Source organism: Anas acuta, chromosome 7 (genome assembly GCF_963932015.1).
Source record: "Anas acuta chromosome 7, bAnaAcu1.1, whole genome shotgun sequence".
Taxonomy (NCBI): Eukaryota; Metazoa; Chordata; class Aves; order Anseriformes; family Anatidae; genus Anas; species Anas acuta.
The window spans coordinates 7,257,270-7,277,705 of NC_088985.1; the positions used below are offsets into that span (position 1 = coordinate 7,257,270).

At 45.9% G+C, this 20,436-nt stretch overlaps 1 protein-coding gene and 1 long non-coding RNA gene across 7 annotated transcripts in view; one reads left to right on the forward strand and one right to left on the reverse strand.

Annotated features, from left to right (window-relative positions):
- Positions 1-2,481: 2,481 nt before the first annotated feature.
- The window catches only part of ARID5B (AT-rich interaction domain 5B), a 114,750-nt gene continuing 96,795 nt past the window's right edge, over positions 2,482-20,436 (reverse strand). For all 6 annotated transcript variants that reach the window (XM_068689306.1, XM_068689307.1, XM_068689305.1 and 3 more), the window contains 2 exons: positions 12,038-12,236; positions 2,482-8,329 (listed from right to left, as the gene is read on the reverse strand). In XM_068689306.1, the coding sequence (XP_068545407.1) occupies positions 6,179-8,329; positions 12,038-12,236 (2,350 nt within the window). In that variant the 3' untranslated portion in view covers positions 2,482-6,178. The remainder of the gene's footprint in view (positions 8,330-12,037; positions 12,237-20,436) is intronic.
- LOC137859849 (uncharacterized) lies at positions 12,501-19,215 on the forward strand. The gene is made up of 2 exons (XR_011098598.1): positions 12,501-14,576; positions 16,478-19,215. It is a non-coding gene; the product is annotated as an uncharacterized lncRNA (long non-coding RNA).

Below are 20,436 nucleotides of genomic sequence, written 5' to 3' on the forward strand. Positions count from 1 at the left end.
CCTTTTAGCCTCCGCTGGGGCCAGCCCCGCGCCCTGCCCTCAGCCCCGGCCGCCTCGCTGAGGGGGGGGGGCGCGAGGCGTCGCCGTGAGGTGGCCGCCGGTCGGCAGGAGTCTGCCACGGGGTCTGCTGCTGATCACAGGAAAAAAAGCAGCTGTGGAGCAGCTCTGTCTCCTCAGGAGGATTTTTTGTGTGGTAAATTCTCAAAAGAAACATTTTTTTTTTGCTTCGGAGGACGTGACGGGGCCACTGCAGCCCCTGCCGCTGCCCCTGCTGGGAGAGGCCCCCCGGGTGCCAGTGCCCCCGCAGGGCACGGCCCATCCCGCGGCTCCGGCTCATGCCGCAGGTAAAACACTAGATGGAGCATGCAACATTTTTAATACTTTTTTTTCCCTTTTTTTTTTTTCTTTCTTTTAAATAATCCTGTAAAGGACAAATTGAAAAAGCTAAGTGAAAGCACAGCTGAAGCCACCACCAGCCGGCCTCGTGTCCTGGGGACAGCCCCTGCACGGGCAGCGGTGCGGGGAGCAGAGCTCCTCTGCCCTGATGCCCCCTGCGCCGCCCGGCCTCGCTGTGGCCAAGCTCCAGTGTCCCCAGCTCCAGGTGCACATGAAGGGGAGGTGCCATGTCCCCTGCAGGTGCTGTTAGCACCGACCTCTTCCTCAGCTCCGCCACCTGTGTGACCGGAGCTGCTGCCCTCTGGGGACAGGGCTGCTGCCACCGTGAACGAGCCTCTGAAGCTCCAGTGAAAGACGGACTTCGTGCCGGTGTTCCCCCCACCTCTTTCAGGCATACATGGGTAGAGAAAAGCAAAATGTTTAACCTTGGAAAAGGCAGAAGTGGAGCAGAGAAGATGTTTGCTGGGGGGCCCCATCTTCTCCCATAGTTTCACGGTTGGTGTGGGGATGGCACGTAGGACATGGCTATTTACTCTTTGTTACAAAATGTGAAAAAACAAGTAACTTAGAAAATTATCGGTCAAACCAGAGAAAGGTTTGTTCTGCTGGCTCACACACGCTGCATACCGAAACCGTGGCCATCACTGCGCAGCCTGCTCTGAAGAGAGAATGATTGAACAAGGAGTCAGACATCAAAAGAGCGAGGAGATGTGCCAAGGGCCATTAAACACGGGCTGACTGCTCCCTGGCTCGGGCAGCACCTGGCTGGGACGCTGCAGCTGGGCCAGGCCGTGGGTGCCCGGTCAGTCCCTTCATCAAGAGGCGGCGCAGGGCTGCCCGCTGCAGTGGTGCAGGGCTCTGGGTGGCCGCCACCCAGCTGTCCCCCGGGCAAACCCAGACGGTGCTTGATGTAGCTCCACAGCGCTCAACGGCACTACGGTGCCTCACGTGTGCCGAAAGTCTGCCTTTTCCCCCAGCTGGTATTTCCCCTCATTTCCCCGCATGCACAAGAGTTGCTTTTTTTGTGACTTTCCCTCAACCACAGCACGTATCTGGAAGCCTCATCTAACGGTGACATCAGCCTGCTCTCTGTTTGCCCGCCTGAAGCACAGCTAGGGGAGCATCCCCCACCACGCTCTGTGCTCACGCACGTCCCCACAGGCTGGGCACCCCGTACCCTAACTGCATACGAGACAAAACCCACAGCTTGGGGATGCTGAGTGGGAAATTGCTGCTCAAGTGCCAGCTCTCACTAGGGCTGCAAATGGCCTCACCCAGAGGTGGGAGCACAAAGCAGCAGCCACCCCTGGCACCACCATGGCAGGCGCACAGCTCTCGGGACCCATGGGGATGGGGATGGCTCCCCCAGGCTCCCCAGGATCACAGTGCTAAGCCACAACCTAGGACAGCAGGGCACATCTGCCCCTGCTGCTGAGGTGTGTGGGGCAGCAATGGCACGTTCCTGAAATACAGCCAAGGAGATGATTTTTCTGGCTACAGAGGACAGGAGCCTACCAGTGCTCTCTGACCATGCTTGCTGCACCACAGCTTTCTCAAAGAGCCACCAAGGTAAGGGGGGGGGGTGTTGGACCCAGCGAGCAACAGAATGCAAATTAATTTTACTTGATGGCTGCTTACTGACATCAACAAAATCACCAGTTAGCGTCCGACTCCAAAATCTTGCTCTTGGTGGCAGTGGGAAGAACAGAAGGTCATTTTCAGGCCCCAGTTTGAGCCTGCCATACCAGCGGGAAGGAGTCCTGCTCTAAGATGCAAATGGAGCAAATTTGCTAGCAAAGCCACTGGCTAAGCACGAATGTCCTCCCATCCAAAGCTGTGACTGCACTCAGCATAACCACGACACACTTTAATGTGAGCACACTGCGAAAATAGAGGGGCACTGAAGATCTTGTCTCTTCCTCCTCTAGGAAATTGCAAACTTCCATTTCTTTAATCTAATCATTTGCAGGAGGGGATATTTTCTCTCGAAAAGCCAAAAGAAGAGGGCTGAAAGGTCGGATGGGATAATATGTAACCCATTGCGATAAGGGCTGTTTACAGAATTATTAATCAAACACAAAAGGGAACAGATAGTAACATTTTTTATTAAATATTACAGTGGATCAAAAAGTACAAAATATCTTTTGCCTGCTATGTGATTGGGAAACTATTGGCACATAATACAGTATCAAAAGCATTAATAAGTACAATTTGGAAAACATACAAAAATTGAGTGTTTATAGTTGGCTCAGCTTTATTTCTGGTAGTGTTTAAACTAACTCAAAGGTTACTCAATAACCTTTTAAATGGGAAACTATATAATATTACTGGGCCATTTTTATATATACAAATCATCACCTTACAGAGCATATAGGCTACATAACTTGAATCACAAAAAGTATACAATATTTACAACAAAAGAAAGTTAAAAAAGTATAAACAGCTAGTAGATTATGCTGCCATTATTAGAACATATTTAAAACTATGGGGCCGGGGAAGGAGGGGAGGAGGAGGAAGAGAACAAGTGAAGTATCGACCACGTTTACAGCAAACACCATAGTAAGTGCTCATGGAAACAGTTCCAATGCCGTGGGCCTCACACCAGCACAGGAATTCCCAGGAATTCTCACTAAAATGTGACAACTGTCCCATCGGCCCCGATGCCACCTGGTTGACCACTGCAGAGGACAGCGCGCGAAGGAGCATCCCGCTGTGCCCCAAAAGCGCAGCGGCGCGGGGCATGCAGCCCTCGCGCTCCCGACACCACTGCCACGTGTTGCCGCCTTGTCCCGAGCTGGGACAAACTACTTCCCGTGCCCGGGTACAGCAGGCAAACCCTTCATGTTGCCAAGATGGACTTGCAAAACGCTGTCCCCGCACACCTCGGCCCTTGCCAGGAGTGCACGGCACTGACAGGTGCTGCTGCTGCTGCTGTGCTTCGCAAAGTCAGGCTCAGCCTGCAGCCAGAAGGCACGCGTCAGCTGCTGCTGCTGGGCCGTTACAACCTTTAGCATCCCTAATGAATCCTGGACATAGTGCGTTCAGCTTGCAACATTTCTTGGAACTGGTTCTTGGTAAATAGATTTATGACTCTATTGCCAATTAGATTCCACAGTTTCCTTTACAAACCTAGCAATAACAATGGTTTGATTGCACAAAGAGAGGCTTGTGCAATTTCATTCAATAATAAGGCCCCTTGAACTCAAACAATGCAAACAAAGCCCCATTTAAGACATTAAAAAAAAAAAAAAAAAGACTTTTCAGCCAATGGAGAATTCAATAGCCTTTCAAAAGATTTCCAAGATTTCTCTTAAGAGTTTTTAAACAAATAACACACCACTTCTGTTGGGGGTTTACACTACCATTTCTTTTTATTTGTCCTGAGGTTTTGCCCAGCATATGATGAGCCTCCCCAGACTGAAGGGGCCAGTGTCGTCCTGGGGCAAGCGAGGAGCCTCCCTCCCTGCTCACCTTCCCCCTGCCCCGCACGGCGTCAACTCTGCTTCACAAAGGCTACGATCAGACTCCAACGCGACACAATCCAAAGGGAAAGCAGACACTTTGCGTAAACAAATGCACGAATCCAGGACACACGTTTCAACCTAAACAAGAAACGCTTGCTTTGCCAAACACACAAGCTCCTAGTTGTGTTTGCTGTAGATTCTCATATTTTCTCTCTGTCCCCCCACCCTCCTTCCCCCCACCCTCCCCAAACCCCTGATTCTCACGTGATTCAGATCTAGTGCAACTTTACTAGAGATGTCCTCGACATTATGGCCTCTGCCCAGCTGAGCCTGCGGTTTTGTTCCTGTATGATCTGTGGAGCAGCAGGATGCTCTGCATTGGCACATCCATGTTGTAAGTTCTACTAGTCTGTTTATCAATCAATTAAATATAGTTTTACCACAGGAATATAAAGTATTTAATTGAAGAAGCTGGATCTTTAACAGTAGACGAGTATATTATTCTGGTTTCCACCTTTGGATATTAACTATGATACATTATATATTGTATTTGGCTTCATATCACGGGAAAATTTAATGACATGCCTAGCATGCAAAGTGTTTCTTAGTAGTTTCCATTTTTGTTTTCATATCGATTATGCTGTCTTTGAACAGTAACTGAGATGGTTTGAATCACAACCAATTTTCACATTGTAAAAAGCCTCCAAGCCACACTTCTCTTTAGCGATGTCTATGCTCAGCTGCATGGCGGTGACGTCCTTCAATGTGAACATGCATCCACAGGAAAGCTCTTTCGTTATCAAAACCCAGCCCCTCTGCTCCTGGCTTGGGAAGGCTGCGGTGCCTGCGGGGTGTGGAAGGACCGTCCCAGCAGGCGCCAGCTCCGCTGCCACCTCAGGGGCTGGATGCCACCAGCAGAGACCCAGCCATGGGCACCGGCTGCGCTCATCGGTGTGGAGGCTAGTGGGGCAACCACTGCACACAACCCCAACCCATCCCACCGAGCTTGGCCCATGGCACGGGACCCGGCCACCTCTGGTTCAAACAAGCATGTGCTCCTGTCCTAATTCCTAAACTTTTCGACGTTCTCGCAAACCACAAATCTGTTTTCTGGACTCCTCTGCCATCCAGCAGCTCATGTCAGTGAGGTTTTGTTTTCTAGATCTGGTACACAGGAGGGTTTCACAGCCTAGGTAAGGTAAGTGCGACTCTTGACAAGTTCACGGACCACGATACGGGAAAGCAAAGCTCGGTGGGAGGGGGAAAGCAGCGCGTGAGCCACCGCAACAGCACGAGGAGAGCGGGAGGTGCTCAGCACCCTGCAGGACTGGGCCGTAGGGAAAGGAACCTTGCTTGCGTCCTTGCACCGTAATGTTACCTACAGTATGTTTGTATCCATTAAAATGAATCTGAACCAGTTGCTTCAGTTTGTAAACAGTAAACGTTACCACAAAAATAAAACAAAAACGCTGCTCCAAGTATGAAGAAACTGGAAAATTACAAACACATAAAAAAAAAATAGGACAGCCACAGCCTTTAAAAAAAGTTGCAGATAAAATGATACTGTTTAATTTAAAAAAAAAAGAAAAACAAAAACAAAACAAGAAACAAACATAAAGAGCACAGAATATACTGGACAAACAAAACTATATAAATTATTGTGACCAAATGTGACACTGGTAGTTTACGAAGTGGATATGTACAGTCAAATTAAACAGTGTTTACCCTTCTGTTCTAATAGTGTTAAAATGAAAAATCTATTGCCGTTTTACTATACATTGCATTGATTGAATCTTTAAAAGTCAGGAAAAGTTACCCAAAAAAGCACATCCAATGATTGTGTGGATTCTCGGCCCTCTTCTCCTTGCCAGGTTCATCTCGAGTCCTTGACTCATTTGCAACAACGCTCAGCCTCTGGTCCCTGGCTCAATGAAAAGCAAATGCAAACGTCACCTCTCATTTCAGTGAGCTCAGGACTGGGCCTGCATTTCCACGGCTCCCTTTGAACATTTGCTCTTACCATACACAAGTCCTTTCAGAAAACACATAGGCAAAATCCAAAGACTTTTTTTGTGTATTTGTGTGTTGTTGTTGTTTTGCCGGGGCAGGGGTGAGGGGAGAGGGGGCTGATGTGGAGCCAGAATTAAAGAAGCAGTCCTGTCTTGATCACACTCTGAAGCTTTCCGCTACGCGGGATAAGACTGCGTCCTGGTTGACAAAAATACAGATCGCTAAATCTGCGAGACATCGTCACAGAGGAAGGAATGTCGCTAACTGAACTTATTTCTTTCTCAGACTTTTTTTGCGAGTGAGGGGATTTACAGTTTTGTGCTGGGATGTACAGAGGACAGCTGGGAAGGTGGAAATGCAGCTTGAGGGTTTATAGCAGCTAAAGGATAAATGCTGTTATGCAAAAGGTCACCGTACGAACTTCCTACAGGTGTTGCTGCGGCTAAGTGTCTATACAGTTGCTGAGAATTTGTAGGGGACGTGAGGAACTGTCTCTGCACCATGAAGGAATGAAGAGCCAAGGGCTGCATTAGTGGGGAGAGCACGGTCTGGTTTTTCAAGTACTGTAAAGGATGGGAATACCCAGGCGGGAGGCGATTGTTCAGCCCTGTGCACAGGGTTCCTGGATACAAGCCTGGGAAGATCGGGGCCGAGAGGGGAAATTTGTGGCTCTCCAGCACGCTGCCTGAATGCAGGCCGTGCAGCGGCTTGCTGCCTTCCCCCTCTGCATCGGGAACCTTTTCTTTCGCCGAGGTCTCCTTTGATAAGTGCAGAGGAGAAACAGCTCGGATTTTTTTTTCAGAAATGACTTTGTCCAAGTCCTCCAGGCTCCGCTTCAAAGGCCGGGCAGCCCCAATGGTTTGAGGGCTCGTCCTGCGGCTGATGATAGGATGCACCATCCCCTCCATCTTCCTCAGATTCTCCAGTCTCTGCACCTGCTGCTTCCCAGACCTGTGGAGCAACTCACTGTGTTTTTTAGGGGCTGTCATGGCCATGGGGGACACACGGCAAGCTTTGGGGTTACAGTCTAGGCTCACTGCCTGGCTGCTCACAGCCTGGAACGGGGAGATACCTTTGCCTTCTTGCTGGGCCATAGATGAATGAGAGAGGCCGGAGCTGGGAGCCTTTGCAGTCTGTTTGTGTATGCTCTTTGGAAGACTCAAATCTGTTGGCTGATCATCTGAAGAGGCTTCCACTGACGCCTTTTTTTCTTGCTGATGCAAAGATGGGTGATAATTTAAATTTAGTTTTTCTTGGTGTTTGTGTTGAGTAAAAGTAGAAATATTTTCAGACTCTCTGAACATGTCCCGGGGGAGGTACTTTGATGTCTGTTCGTTATTAAGGTGGTGTTCTGTGTGCCTATAAAGGCTGTGCAGATGAGGTGATGAATAAAAATCTGCCAAGAAAGTGGGCACATGGGAGTGCTGCAGTGCCCTTTTCTCACTCATTTTATCTTTGCAGTCCTGGATATCTGTCTTCGGTACGTACGACTCAGCAAGAGAACTGAGGTGATGTTTTGAAAAATCACAGCGCTGAGGATCCGGTTTACTTAGCATGTCATGTTTAAAAACGTCATTAATTGATTTCCTTTCTTCCTTGGTTTTAAAACTCTGTACATGTTGTATGACTGATGGCCTATTAATTGCTATGGGATCAGAATTCGGGATGTGGGGACCTTGTGATATGCTTGAGGACAGTTCATCTCTGCTGCTCAATTTCTTTTTGCTAATCAAAGGTGGAGGAGAACCATAAGGATAACTACATGACAAGGCTGCCCCACTGACCTGCGACAGCAGCTTTTTCTTTGCTAGGGGTGACATGATGCCTGGGTTACCCTTTGAGTAGAGCAGTGGTGTGTAACCGAAAGTGGAGTCTTCATTCATGGACCCAGGCAGCTCCTTTTCTTTAAACATGTCGAAGTTCTGGACCACCAGTACTTTGGGCGTTTGCTTCAGTGCGTTGTGGATATCTTCGTTTCCCAGCTGATCCACCTTCACCGTGCAGTTTGCAATGTAATCAGCCATCTCTGGCAATTTGTCATCTTCCATGTCACTTTGAGTGGGCAGTTGGACTGGAAAAGCTGTGAAGGGCATTTCTGAAGGTTCGCTTTCTAAGCTCTCATTAAAAGCTTTGTGTATTCTTTGTTCCAGCTTTGGGTCTTCCAGGGCATCTGTTGAGGGGTGCATTTGTTTCGTGACAGTGGCATCCAGCATAGTATCTTCTTCTGGGGGCACAGATATACTTGAGAAAGAGGACGAGTGAGGAACATTCTCCTTGGCTTTCTCACTGTTCGAGCTGTTTTCTGTCAAATCTGTCTTCTCCAGAGGTAGAGGCCGAGCTGCCTCTGGTAAAAGAGATGGAGGGCCTTGCACAGGCTGTTTCATCTCTCCTGCTGTAGGATGTTCCGGGAAATTTTTCTGGTCTGCTGATTCTTGATCCTTCTCTTGTTCTGATGAAACCTAATAAAATGATACAATAGACAGTAATAAGAATGCTGTGTATTTTGGCAGGCTGTTAATAAGATCATACACAGTACACTATTTACTACTCCTAGAGATGTACTTGTCAATCACCTTGTTGGAATGTAAGAGCTCTAATACCAGGTATCAGAGTCAAACAAAGAAACGTACCTCCTGGAAACATTACGAAATACAACATCCCTGCCAGTGTCATAATAAGGCATTTCAGAATATCAGATGTTTGTAACCTGACTAGAGGCACCAGTGGCTTCACCAGATAGCTAAACACTGAGGTTATATTCTTTTGAAATTAATTAGGCAAACGCAGAAGAGCAGATTTCATAGCACAAACAATAAGGCTATAGAAATTTCTCTTGCTAGCCAACTTCACCTATGAAAACTGCACAAAGATCCTATGTTTTTTCTTACATAAAGACGAAAATGCAGTCTCTCCAGAACGGCTATCTTAAAATTCAGTGATCACAGAGGAGATCATTCACACCCAGCTCTGCATTAAAGTGTGAAAATGATAGAAATGGCATACTAGGAATCCCTATTGTAGGCAGCAAATCACTGCCGCAGCTTAACTAGGACACACATTTTTTTATTAACGGATTAAAATGAAGTTGTCAACATTCAGTAAGTGTGTGTGCACACTATTACAAACATAGCTTTTATACGTTATCGTCAATGGGCCTGCAGCTCTTTCTGCTCTCCCATTAATACAGCTTGTGTGCACAATTCACACTATTCATCCCATTATGTCGCTGGCTGAACTGTGACCCGCAGAGGTCATCAGAGCGTCCCATCTGCGATCCAGCTGACTGACAGCCCTTTTCAAAACTGCTGTCACTCTCCTCTGACATGTCATGGTATAAAACAATCATAAAACAGCAGCATTGTGTGAGCCCTTTATTATTATTGTTTTCTTTCTTTCTTAGTTGTAAAGATAAGACGCATCGAGAAAGTTATTATCTAAGTGCTGCTCTATGGTCTGTCATAGGAGTGAGGGGCTGGAGAAGGTCCTAACAAATCTAACCATCTCAGAGATTTATTTCTTTGCAGCTGCTTTTAAATATTCCTGTGTGTTTGGTTGGCCTATTAGTTACAATGTCTGTTAGTCATCGTAACTTCTTCTTTTTAAACTAATAGCAGCCTTTTGCAGTCCAAATACCATCATTAGGTCCTTTACAAAGTAATATCACTAGTCTCTTGAGCTTATAAAATTACAGGAAAATACCAGACAGATGAGCAAAGCAAGGCAGAAAAAAAAAAAAAGAGAGAAATCATATTTAATAACTGTACATTCTGCTCTTTGTTTCTGTTAAGCAACATTTTGATTGAAGTCTCAGCTATTGTGAGGAAATGTGCAGTCTAAGGCTAATAGCATTTTGTCTGGTATCTTGTTACACTGACAATGTCATTGTGATGGCAGGGAAACAGCGAAGAGCACAAAAGCAAATGCAACCCTAATAAATTAGAGTTACAGTATCTCCCCGCATCCTTCGTATGCTGCATGAGTTGGACATGCAATGGAGAGGACTGCACATCTGTAGCGTGGTACGCTTCTGCAGCCCACTGCTACAGCCAGCTCTGAGGCCACGTGCAGGAACAGTTGAAGCAGTGCCACGGCTGCGGCCATGCCTACACACCTACACGGGAGTTCGCTCCAGGCAGTTCCCTCCCTGGGGAGCAGCACCCATGGGTGCTGCAGCTGTGTTCCCACCCCAGGGATGTGCACACCCCTGTGGGCCCCTTCCCTCCTTGGTCTTCGTGTAACCACCCAAACTGTGACCTGAGTGAAGGATGAGGTCCTTAATTGCCCACCCTGATTAAACTGGGGGCAGGACGGCATCTTTCATCCCAGTCAGTGAGAAGAGATTAACTCTGCTGTGAAAGGTACCAATTTACAATGGGAAACTGCCACAATTGTACATTTTCATTGTCTCGCCCAGGCTCCTTACGCTTCCGATAAGCGCAGCTTAAGAACTCTTCCTGCGATCCACATACAAAAATAACTGCAGTTTAAGCAGCAGGAAGTTTGAGATAGGGAACAACAAAAGCAAGGAAATTCAAAGTTAAGTCTGACGCTCTGTTGCTGGCTTGTTACGCTGTGCTTAGCTGTGGCAGTACCAACAGTATGTGAGGTATCTTGCTGATCCAAGACCCCGCAGTAAACAACCAGACACAAAGGAGTGACAGGGGAAGGGAGCACAAGCCTTAACTCCACATTTCCTTGCTTTGGGCGATTTGTATTGCGACCTTCCAGTGACTTAAGGAGGCTTGTGTGCATTCTCTAGGTTATTTTCAGTCAGGAGCAGAGGGGTTCTCCCCCAACAGGTTTCCCTGATGTACAATTACGGTGCAAGAGTAAACCAAAAAAAACTCCCCTCTCTGCGGAGTGCTCTTATATTCAGTATTAAAGCTGCTGTTGATCAAGGCAATTTAAAACAAATTCTGGTTTGGACAGGAGATGACATTTGTCATCGTAAACACAACTTGAAGCAGTAGTGGGACACGCAAATCAGAATATTTTGTTATTGAAACACTAATCTCAGATGCATTTGTGTTTACTGGTTCTGTGATTTTTTTTTAAACAACAAGAAGGATGGTTGTTGGTAGCTAACTCAATACTAATTTCCAAGCTGGTTTAGAAACAGGACTTATGTACCTGCCAGATGACAATGAAGGCAAAGGAGCAGCTGTAGTCTGCCAGGCACATCGTGTGTCTAGACATTCTTTAAATACTCAGTCCTGGCAGACCGAGACAGGAAAAGCAGAATCTTGCACATGGGTTGTGTGCAAGAAGCTTCACTGCCTCACTCACACATGGGTGCATGGAGGGCACAGGACAGAATGGCTCAGATGGGCAAAAGAAGTGCTTAAGAAACATGGCAGCAAAAAACCCACTGGTTTTATACCACTGAACATGAAACTTGCCCTTACCTGCAGACAAATGTGAATCCCACTGATCTATCTAATCATGGGCTGTGAACACAAATACTATTTTATGAGAGCTGTCCTATGGGTGCACACAATGTGGCTCTATCTGGAAAACGGGGCCTGCCCATGTGAAGCAGGTGACAGCACAGGAACCTATCTCAGCTGAAAAGCAGCTGTGGTATGTGAGAGAGACATCGGTCTCAGTTAAGGCTTCCCTCAAACTCCAACCTTTGAGTCTAAAGCGAGATTCAGTATAACATAATAAAAATCCTGGGGAGTGATATCCTTTTGGTGGACATGTACATACATCTGTAAGCACGGAAACACTGATCCAGAGGTTACCACTAGAAAAACCAGCTATATCCAACAGTTACCACAGCATTATCAGCAGTATTAGGGTTCCTGTACCCTATACTTAGATTAGGAAATAACTGTGGTAGTTGTGTGGTTTCCTTTTGGCAGCTGCTGATCTTTTCGTGGTGACCACTGTATAATACAATGAGCAGAAATGATACTTGTTACATCCAGAGCTTGGTCTTCTGCCATCACTGTCAGGCAATAAGAAGTTAACTGGTGGCTGTTTGGAGCCCAGTGAAATCACAACACAAACAGTACCACAATAAATGAAACTTCCATTGCTGAACAAACTCAAAGGCCAACTGGTTGGAATCCTCCAGTTTAGATTACGCATTTTATCATTGTATTTTGAGTGATTAAAGCTGCACATTTTTAATTGAAAAGTTGAAAAGCGGGAAAGCAACCAACCTCAGATGCATCTTGGGGTTTCTGTGCATTATCTTTTTCTTTCTTGCTCTTTTGGTTTTCATTTTTGATGCGTTTTGTTCCAGACACTTTTGTTTTCACTTCACCCTCCTGGGAACTGTTATCCTGTTTTCGAGGTTTCACTGGAGGCAGTGGCTTATCTTCCTCTCCTTTAATAAATCTTTCATACGGCAGGATTAATCTAGGGGATTAAGGAACAAATAATTGATCAGGTTTTGCCATTCTAGCAAAGAAAAAAATGTATCTACTACGAGCGGTTTACTTAATAAATCTATTTTCTTCCATGGCATAAAAGCAACACTGTAAACTCTACATGTACAAATCCAAGTATGATAAATCAATTTATTTGGCAAGATTATCATGTGGCGTAAATTCCATGGAGTTGGTGTGTCTCAGTTGTCAGTAAGGCTGCAGTGGTTTATGCGGCTACACCAATTTGTAAAGATGATGATATGAGCCACTATGTTTCAGACTGATTAAAAAAAACAACAACAACAACAACAAAAAACAGCAACCATTTGCTTTTATTTCTCCTCCCTACCCTTAAAAGCATGCAGCAAACCCCAGGAAAACACCTCCAAGGCCAGAGCCAACCTGATAACAGCTACACAGTTCCCAGGCTGGAGGTTTCCCTGAGTGCAAGGGTAACTGCCAGAAACTGGGTAGAAGACATCAGAGTGCAGAACCTGCAACGGCAGGCACAGCACACAGCGTGCTCAGCACCAGCCCACCCGGACCCTTCCAAACACATGCGCAAAGTGACAGTCACCATGGTCCCTGCCTTATCAAATGAGTCTTATCTTTTACAGGAAAGAACGACGGAGGAAAAGAGTTAAAAGTGAAGGAATTTTGAGCTGTGGAACTTGCCTCCACAAAGCATACCAAATCGCTTTAAAAAAGAAAGAAACACAAACAGAAAAAATATCCTCCCCCAAAAGCATCAAACACTTTGAGTTTTAATCTATCTGTTTTCCCTTTGCAATTCTTGATCTGAAAGGAAAAATAACTGATATAATTAAAAGGGATGGATTGCATTACAATCTCAGTTTCAACTTCAGTGATTAAAGTTTTTATAATGCATTTGGTATGATTAATGACTCACTGTGGGATTAATACAAGACTGAGACTTTAAAAATATGAACTTTAATACAGCAAACATAATTTGTTTAAAAAAAAAAAGACAAGTTGACTCTATGAAGAAAATGTACTTTGCTTATAAACAACATAAATCTGTTCAAATACCAGGAATCCGTAATTATCTTTAATCTAAGACTCCAAGGCAGAAACCTCTTTGGTTCAGATATTCGTTTGTTATCCTAGAATCAGTTCCTAAGCATGCAATTTTGATTTACATACTTAGATGTTCAAACACAGTTTGGGCTTAAGAGAGCAGAAATTAGATTGCTCGTGATCATAATATTTTACATTTTAATAAAATACAACATAAATTATGTTAAAATATAAACCTAATTTATGCTATATTAGAAACAAAATTCATTAACTGAGCATGCTCTGACATGGTATGTGCAAAGAGGCGTGAATAATACTTTCTAGCCCTGAATTTGGCAGGGCTCCAGTAATGAAGCTAAGCAGAGCCCACAGGGAATATTCATCTTCAGATCCCATTACAAACTGAGTTTAAACATGTTACAGCTGCTAAAACTGGAAACTGCTCCCTCTATGCAAACTTAGCAAAATAATATGTAGTTGCCAAATACCTGCTTCCCACTGTAATATTACAGTTAATGTTTATATAATAAAAAGCATAACTAAGCAGAATCAGAAAAAAATAATCTTGTTCATACTTGAGGCTGCTAAATTTCACTCTCAGAGCACAAATATTCGTAAAAGCACCGGATACCTCCCCGCGCTGCACACAGTGCTCCGGACCTCGCTGGAGGCGAGGCCGGGTTTCACACCGGGCTACATCGACGTCGCCCTGCCACGTGTTAAATATTTAAAACCTCTTTTAATAAAAGCACGTTTTATGACAATCCCTGCTCGCGCTGCGAGGGGACTGTTTGACTCTGTTTTGTTTCCATGGGAACCCACTGCCCGTTACGAATGCCCGCATCCCGTCAGCAGGCGAGGAGGCTGCCCCGGCCCATGGCCCACGGTCCACGGCCCCCGGCCCACGGCCCACCGGTGGCCCTCGCTGTGAGGAGGCCGTGTGCCGAGCCCCACAGCCGCGGCGATGGGCGGCAGGCGGCTGGCGGGCCTCCCACCCAGCCTCGCCTCGTGGGGTGCTGCGGCACGGTGGCTCCTCCTCCTTGTGGTGCACCTCACCAGGACTCATTAGCTTTGGCGCTAATTAGCGACCGTGCCTTAAATTTCCTTTTCTGATCCGAAGAGTTCACGTGGGAGTACAACATTTTCATTTTAGCTATTTTTCACTGAGCTCAGCAGTTGGCAGTACGACAGCAGTAAAAATACATTTCACATCGCCGGTCAAAGGCCTGGAGCCAGCAGCAGGAAATCTGGAATTAAATGTTTCTTGTATCTGGAAGGAGGCATGACTAAGGTAAAACTGAATCAAAACACAATGATAGCTTGTTCTAGGAGCGCTCCCTCCTCGCTTCCAGCGAGGCCCGCGTGCCGCAAAGACCGTTTTGGGGGGCTGCTGGGGGCGGCGGGGGAATCCCGGTGAGAAGGTGCGCGCGAAGGCCAACCACACCAGCAACTGCTGCTGCGCGTCGAGACTTCCGCTGGTTACGATTTTCACTGAATGTTTTTTCGGTTATCCTGTCACGGTACAACACAATTACCCACAGGATATGATCTTATCATTTGATTATTAGAAGTTTTTATAGCACAAGGGTAATAAAGCTAACGCAGCTCTCGGAACAGTTAAGGCCCCGGCTCGCATGCCATTACCGCTCGCTGCGCAGCCAAGTTAAGGTCAATATTGCCCAACGCAGGAAGAATGTGATTCGTTATTATCCAAATAGTTTAGCAGAATGTGACATGTCTGAAAAGAACACAAGGGTTTTGTCAAATATGTGCAGCGCAGGTAAGATTTAATCAATCTTTGCGCAAGGAAGTGCAGAGGCAGCGCTCACCGCCGTGTGCCCCAGCGCCTCGGACGTGCCCCGCTCGCCACAACGCCCGCGCCGCCCTCAGCCGCGGCCACCTCCCGCGGGGGGCATCAAAGTGCCGGTGAAGAAGGAAATGGGGGGGCAGTATTTTGTGGGCTGAGGAATATTTACTTGTAAAGCCTGCGAGGAGACCAAATAAAAGGGTCTTTATCATGATCAAGATTCCAATATTAAGATTAATAAAATGTATTATTTATAAGTCAATTAACATAAATAGAATATGTAAGCACGAGTGTATTAAAAAATCTTTCCACAGGCAGCAGATTTTTAGCAGCATGAGTTTTTTTTTTTTTTTTTCCTGGAATAATACAAGAATAACATTTTCCAGCCAAGAGCAGAAACAGTAGGGGAGTCTTTGCTATCACAGAGCTTCTTATTAAATTCAGTCACTGTGAAAAGCGAGTCCTTTTTTTTTTTTTAAATAAAGACAACTTAAAATCAATACAAGTTAGATTAACAAATCAGTACTATACTAATCCTGATTTATTACAATCGGCAATATTAAGTTTAATCACGTATAAACTGCTACTCAAAAAAAGATTTTGCTTTACTAAGTCCTGAATTAAATAATGGTGCAGAGTGTACTCAGTTTTTAGATCTGCATCATCTGATATTATGAAAAATTCAATGTACTTCTCTGCAGCAGATGTCAGAGGTCAGCAAATCTATTACAGTAATGTAAGTAATCTGGCTTTCTGCCAAGCTTTTTTTAAAAAACACTGAAGCAGATAATTTTATATTTACAAATTCTAAAATCCTCCAGGGACTGAATCTCTTTCCCAACAAAAAGCAGAAACTTCACATTAGAGAAATGTATTTCACAGTATATCAAACATGTCTTCATCATTAGCATTTCATAAAAAGGAAAAAAAAAAAAAAGCCCTTAATCCTTATTAGTCAACATTTTTTTCCCAGCTATAGAAATAACAATACAAAGTCTAATCTGAGCCAGTAAGCACTACATTTTCATGTATTGATTATGCAGAACGAATGACTTTTTTGGCCCAACTCTGCTTCACAGGACACATGAGAGCACGTCTATTTATAGACATGATAAAAAAAAGTAGTCACAATAATGCAAAGGATCTGACCAACCCAGAAAGAGGAAGGAAATTAAATGTTAAGGCTGCCAGTTTCCTCTCTAATTCTCCCCACTGTGTGTGGATATTGCGGGGTGCTCGGGCCAGGGAGGAACCATATGCCCAGGACACAGCACTCTCTCCATGGGCTGCACAGGGGGAAGGAGGGCAGGAGGCAGTTCATCACAACCCCTGCAGTATTTTTATACTGTTTGTTTCAGTGGTTATTTTTGCTTGCTTTCTGGCAGAATAAAATATTCCGGCATGTCTCCCATTGACATCATCTTGCTTTCTCAAGGGCTCCAAGCCCAACACAAAACAGTGCGCAAGGGAGCCTCTCAGCCACAAGAATAATCTTGGAAGGACGTAAAATACCAAAGCCCATTACTCGGGAGACGCTGCCCCGTTTCCATTCTTGGCAAGAAGGTTAAGGAAGCTGTTTGCAATGGGAATGGAAAAAGACTTAAATCTGCTCCGCCAAATGAATACAGCCACCAGTTAACCCGTGGAACTCACTGCCAGTGGGTATCTCGGGGCCAAGGGATTAGCGAGATTACGCAAGGATTAGATGCTAATGTAAATCATGAGAACACTAAATGCTTAGAGTTTCAGGAACACTAAGAAGGGACAGGGAACAAATCACCTTGCTGGTAGGAGTTCAGAAAACACCTCCCTCCTGGGCACATTATGCCACTGCGGGTCTTGCTCCTTCCTTCCTTCCTCTGAAGGCATTGCTGGAGCTGGCCCAGTTTGATCGGGAACCGTCTGTTAGGTCCTTGAGAACAGCGGGGCAGAGCTGCCGGCAGCCAGGGGTCTGAAAACAGCCCTGGACAAGTGGCCACCGAGCCAAGGTGGCTCCAGGGAGAGCCCCACACTGCCCCCAGAGCAGGGTGGCCCCAATTAGTAACCTCAGTTGCAAAAGCCCCATTCTCTCCCCCTAGAAACTTGGTGGCAAAACATTCAGTTGTTTGAAGGGACCAGCAGGAATGCCCTAGCTCTGATCCCGAGAGAAGGCTTCTCTTTTTTGCAGTGATGCTCTTTAAAAAGGACAAATCTTGGGGCAATGCTGTCGGCGCAAGCATAGGAAGCAAGTCACCTTCAACAGCAATCAGCTGGTGGGGATGGACGGGAGCATCAGGCAGCTCTCCTGGGCACCAGCGACCAATTCCCCACAGAGAAGAGGTGGGGGAATAACCCAAGCTCTAAGATCTCAGCCTATTTTCTGAACTGGGAATATAAAACACAATGAGGAAATCAAGCAGTGTGTTCCTCCAGCCTGATTTCCCCGTGCTGCATTGTACAATCCAGGGTTACGAAAGCAAGCCTTGCATGCTTTTGTGCAGAATATAATAGCAATAGGATTATTTGCATTTGTCTGAAGTACAAAACTGGCATGTATTTTATCAGCAAAGGCAAAATATGTCTGAGTTCAATTTTGTTCCCAAAGAACTTTCCTTCCTTAAAGAAATGGCTCTTTCATCCTTTCATCAACAACTTTCCTCACAGCCCACTGGGAGTGCTGGTGGGTAATGAGAATGGCTCGCTGCTGAAAGGTGGGAACTGCATTGCTGTAAGAGAATTCAAAGACACTTAGTTTTAAGTAAACTGGAAATTAGTGACATTACAAACACAGCTGTTGATTTAGCTGCACAGCCAGGTGATGGAAGCTCAGACACTCTCCATCCTACGACTCAGCAGGGGGAAATGAACAACCATCCCAGATTTACTGCATGGGAAAGACTCAAAGGAAGGGTGATGGGGACCAAGAAGCTTCCCCAAGTCACCTACCAAAATCACGACAAGCCTCTGTTTTAGCCACAGTCACCATTTTCCATCTACAGGCAGTCATGTATTTTGCCCAATAGTGCAAAATAGTCTGCACACACTGCAACGCCCAGCCCCTGTGCTCAAGACAAGCTTACAGATGTCATTTTGCACTGCTGGCAGGGTGCAGGTCTCCCAGAGGGAAATCCTGCTGACCTGGCCTGGGAGCTCAGAGCCACATCTCCACTGCACAAAGCTGAGCTAACCATAGCAGCCCCTGCCATGTTAGCAAAGCCCTGCAGTAAAATACAAGGTGGAGATTCCCAGCAGACTTGAAGAATGTGAGAGGGGACAACTTACTCCTCAGCCCTGGTGCTGCTCCTGCAGAGGGGAGAGGCACATCTCCCATTGCACAGCACCCTCCTGGGACTGCTCGGCTCCCAGTAAGAAAATGGGCCATGTCTCCACTAGCAGAGCCATTCCCTACTGCTGGTTGTCACGAAGTGGAGTCACCAAGAGGGACCAACATGCTTGGCCTGATGCTGACCAAAGATGCACACCTAGCTCAGATGCTAGGAGTGCTGGGACCCCGCGTGTGCATGGCTGCAGTGCCCACTGAGAGCCGATTAACACCAGTACAGGGGGTGCGCGGATGGGAAGCTCTTCTCTGCCTGGCTGACACCCACCCCAGGGCCATGGGTAGCACACTGCATGCCCCAGTCCTGCTGGGACAAAATCCTGGGTGGAAGGAAGGCTGGGAAACAATTTCAACCATGGAGAGAGCCCATTGGTGTAGTCACTGGAGGGAAACGCCGGGTTGCCCAGCACGCTTACCCAGTGACTCCAGTGCTGGCCAGTAAGTCTCCTGGGCCGTAAACCCAGTCCTGACGAAATTCTGAAAAAACAGCATGCTCTCAGATGTTTCGAATGGACAGTTAAGGATCTGTTTTAATGGTAAACAATTACATTCCTCTGTCATCTGATACTTTTTAAATTTTGGGGAGGGGGGAAGCTTTCTGAATTTTCAATAGTTCCTTTGTTACAGCATCTGTTACTCACATAATTGAAAAGATGTTTGTTCAGTGGTATGCTTGAGAGTACAGTTATTTAATCTTAATGATAAAGCCCTGAGGGCAGAAAATCATAAGTAGAAACCTCTTGTTATTTATCAAAAAAAAAAAAAAAAAACGAAAAGGAAAAGAAGGAAAAGAGGACAGACACCTCATCTATCTTCAGGCTTAAATTCATGCTTGATGGAAAACTATTGAGACAATTTGAAACTTGCAAAGTTTTCTGGGAGTCTGTGACTAGTTGAAGTGGGGGGTGGGGGACAGGAAAGTGGGGTGAAGACAAAAATAAAACAATCAAGTTAGTATGACATGAATAAACTACTGCTTGGCAAAATTTTTTGGGTCAAACAAAGAGCTAGCTGTAGTTTACAGGATGACATAACACTTGATTAATTTTTGCCTGAGGATGTTTTCACACTTAACATTGTAAACCAAAACCTTCTATTAATTATACTGTGTATTAAAAGACAACCATACGCATTTGCATGTATATAACAGAATCTTATTTTTTCTCCCCTCTAAAAGGCTGGCTGCTATTTCCTACAAAATTCCACCAAAATGCTTATACTCTACCAAAGTTATCCAAACACTAACAAAACCAAGCAGCGTTTGTGTGGAACGCAGGACACTCTTGCATATTGAATTACTTCACAATATCCTTAGGGTAGAGAAACTTTACGGTTGTTACAAGGAAACCATGTAAGGGACTGACTTTGACCTGCCTTGTGTTTCTGATAATGTGTAATATTTATGTGAGCGGTTACGACAGAAAAACGGCAGAAGGGGCTCTGAGCTGCACAAGACACCCTACCTGCTTGCTTCCAAATCCTGGGAGCGTGTGGCCCCTTCCAAGGTGACACATCTGCCGGCCAGGTGGCTGTGGGGCAGCACCACACGCCGCAGCGCACCCCGCATCCCCAGCCCCGGCCGGGTCGCTTGGGGCTGCCGAGTGAGCGGGGCTTGCTTCGGAGGAAGCAGAGATGAAATGCGGCCAGGCTTTGAGGCAGAAAAGGCCCCAGCAGGCCACAGCTCACATTTTTGTTTTGTTCAGTGAGCTTTATTTGGAACTTCTTATACCTTGTGAAATAGCAAGTCGGTGGTGGATTTTTGTTGATGGTTTTTTTTTTGAGGGGGTGGAGGTGTGATATTTATGAAAAATCCCTAACGACAACGTCACCAGCATTGCAGAAACACAGCCTATCGTTTACGCAGGATAAGTAAAGCTGCTGATCATGTGTTTTGTGTAAAAGCGAAAGAAACCTCAACCCCTGCATGTGAAAACCACATCTGCATTATTAGGGGAAGGCGGCGGGGAGAAGGGTGCTTCGCAGAAAAGTAGCCGTTTCTGAGGGTTTCCTGACAACATAGAGATG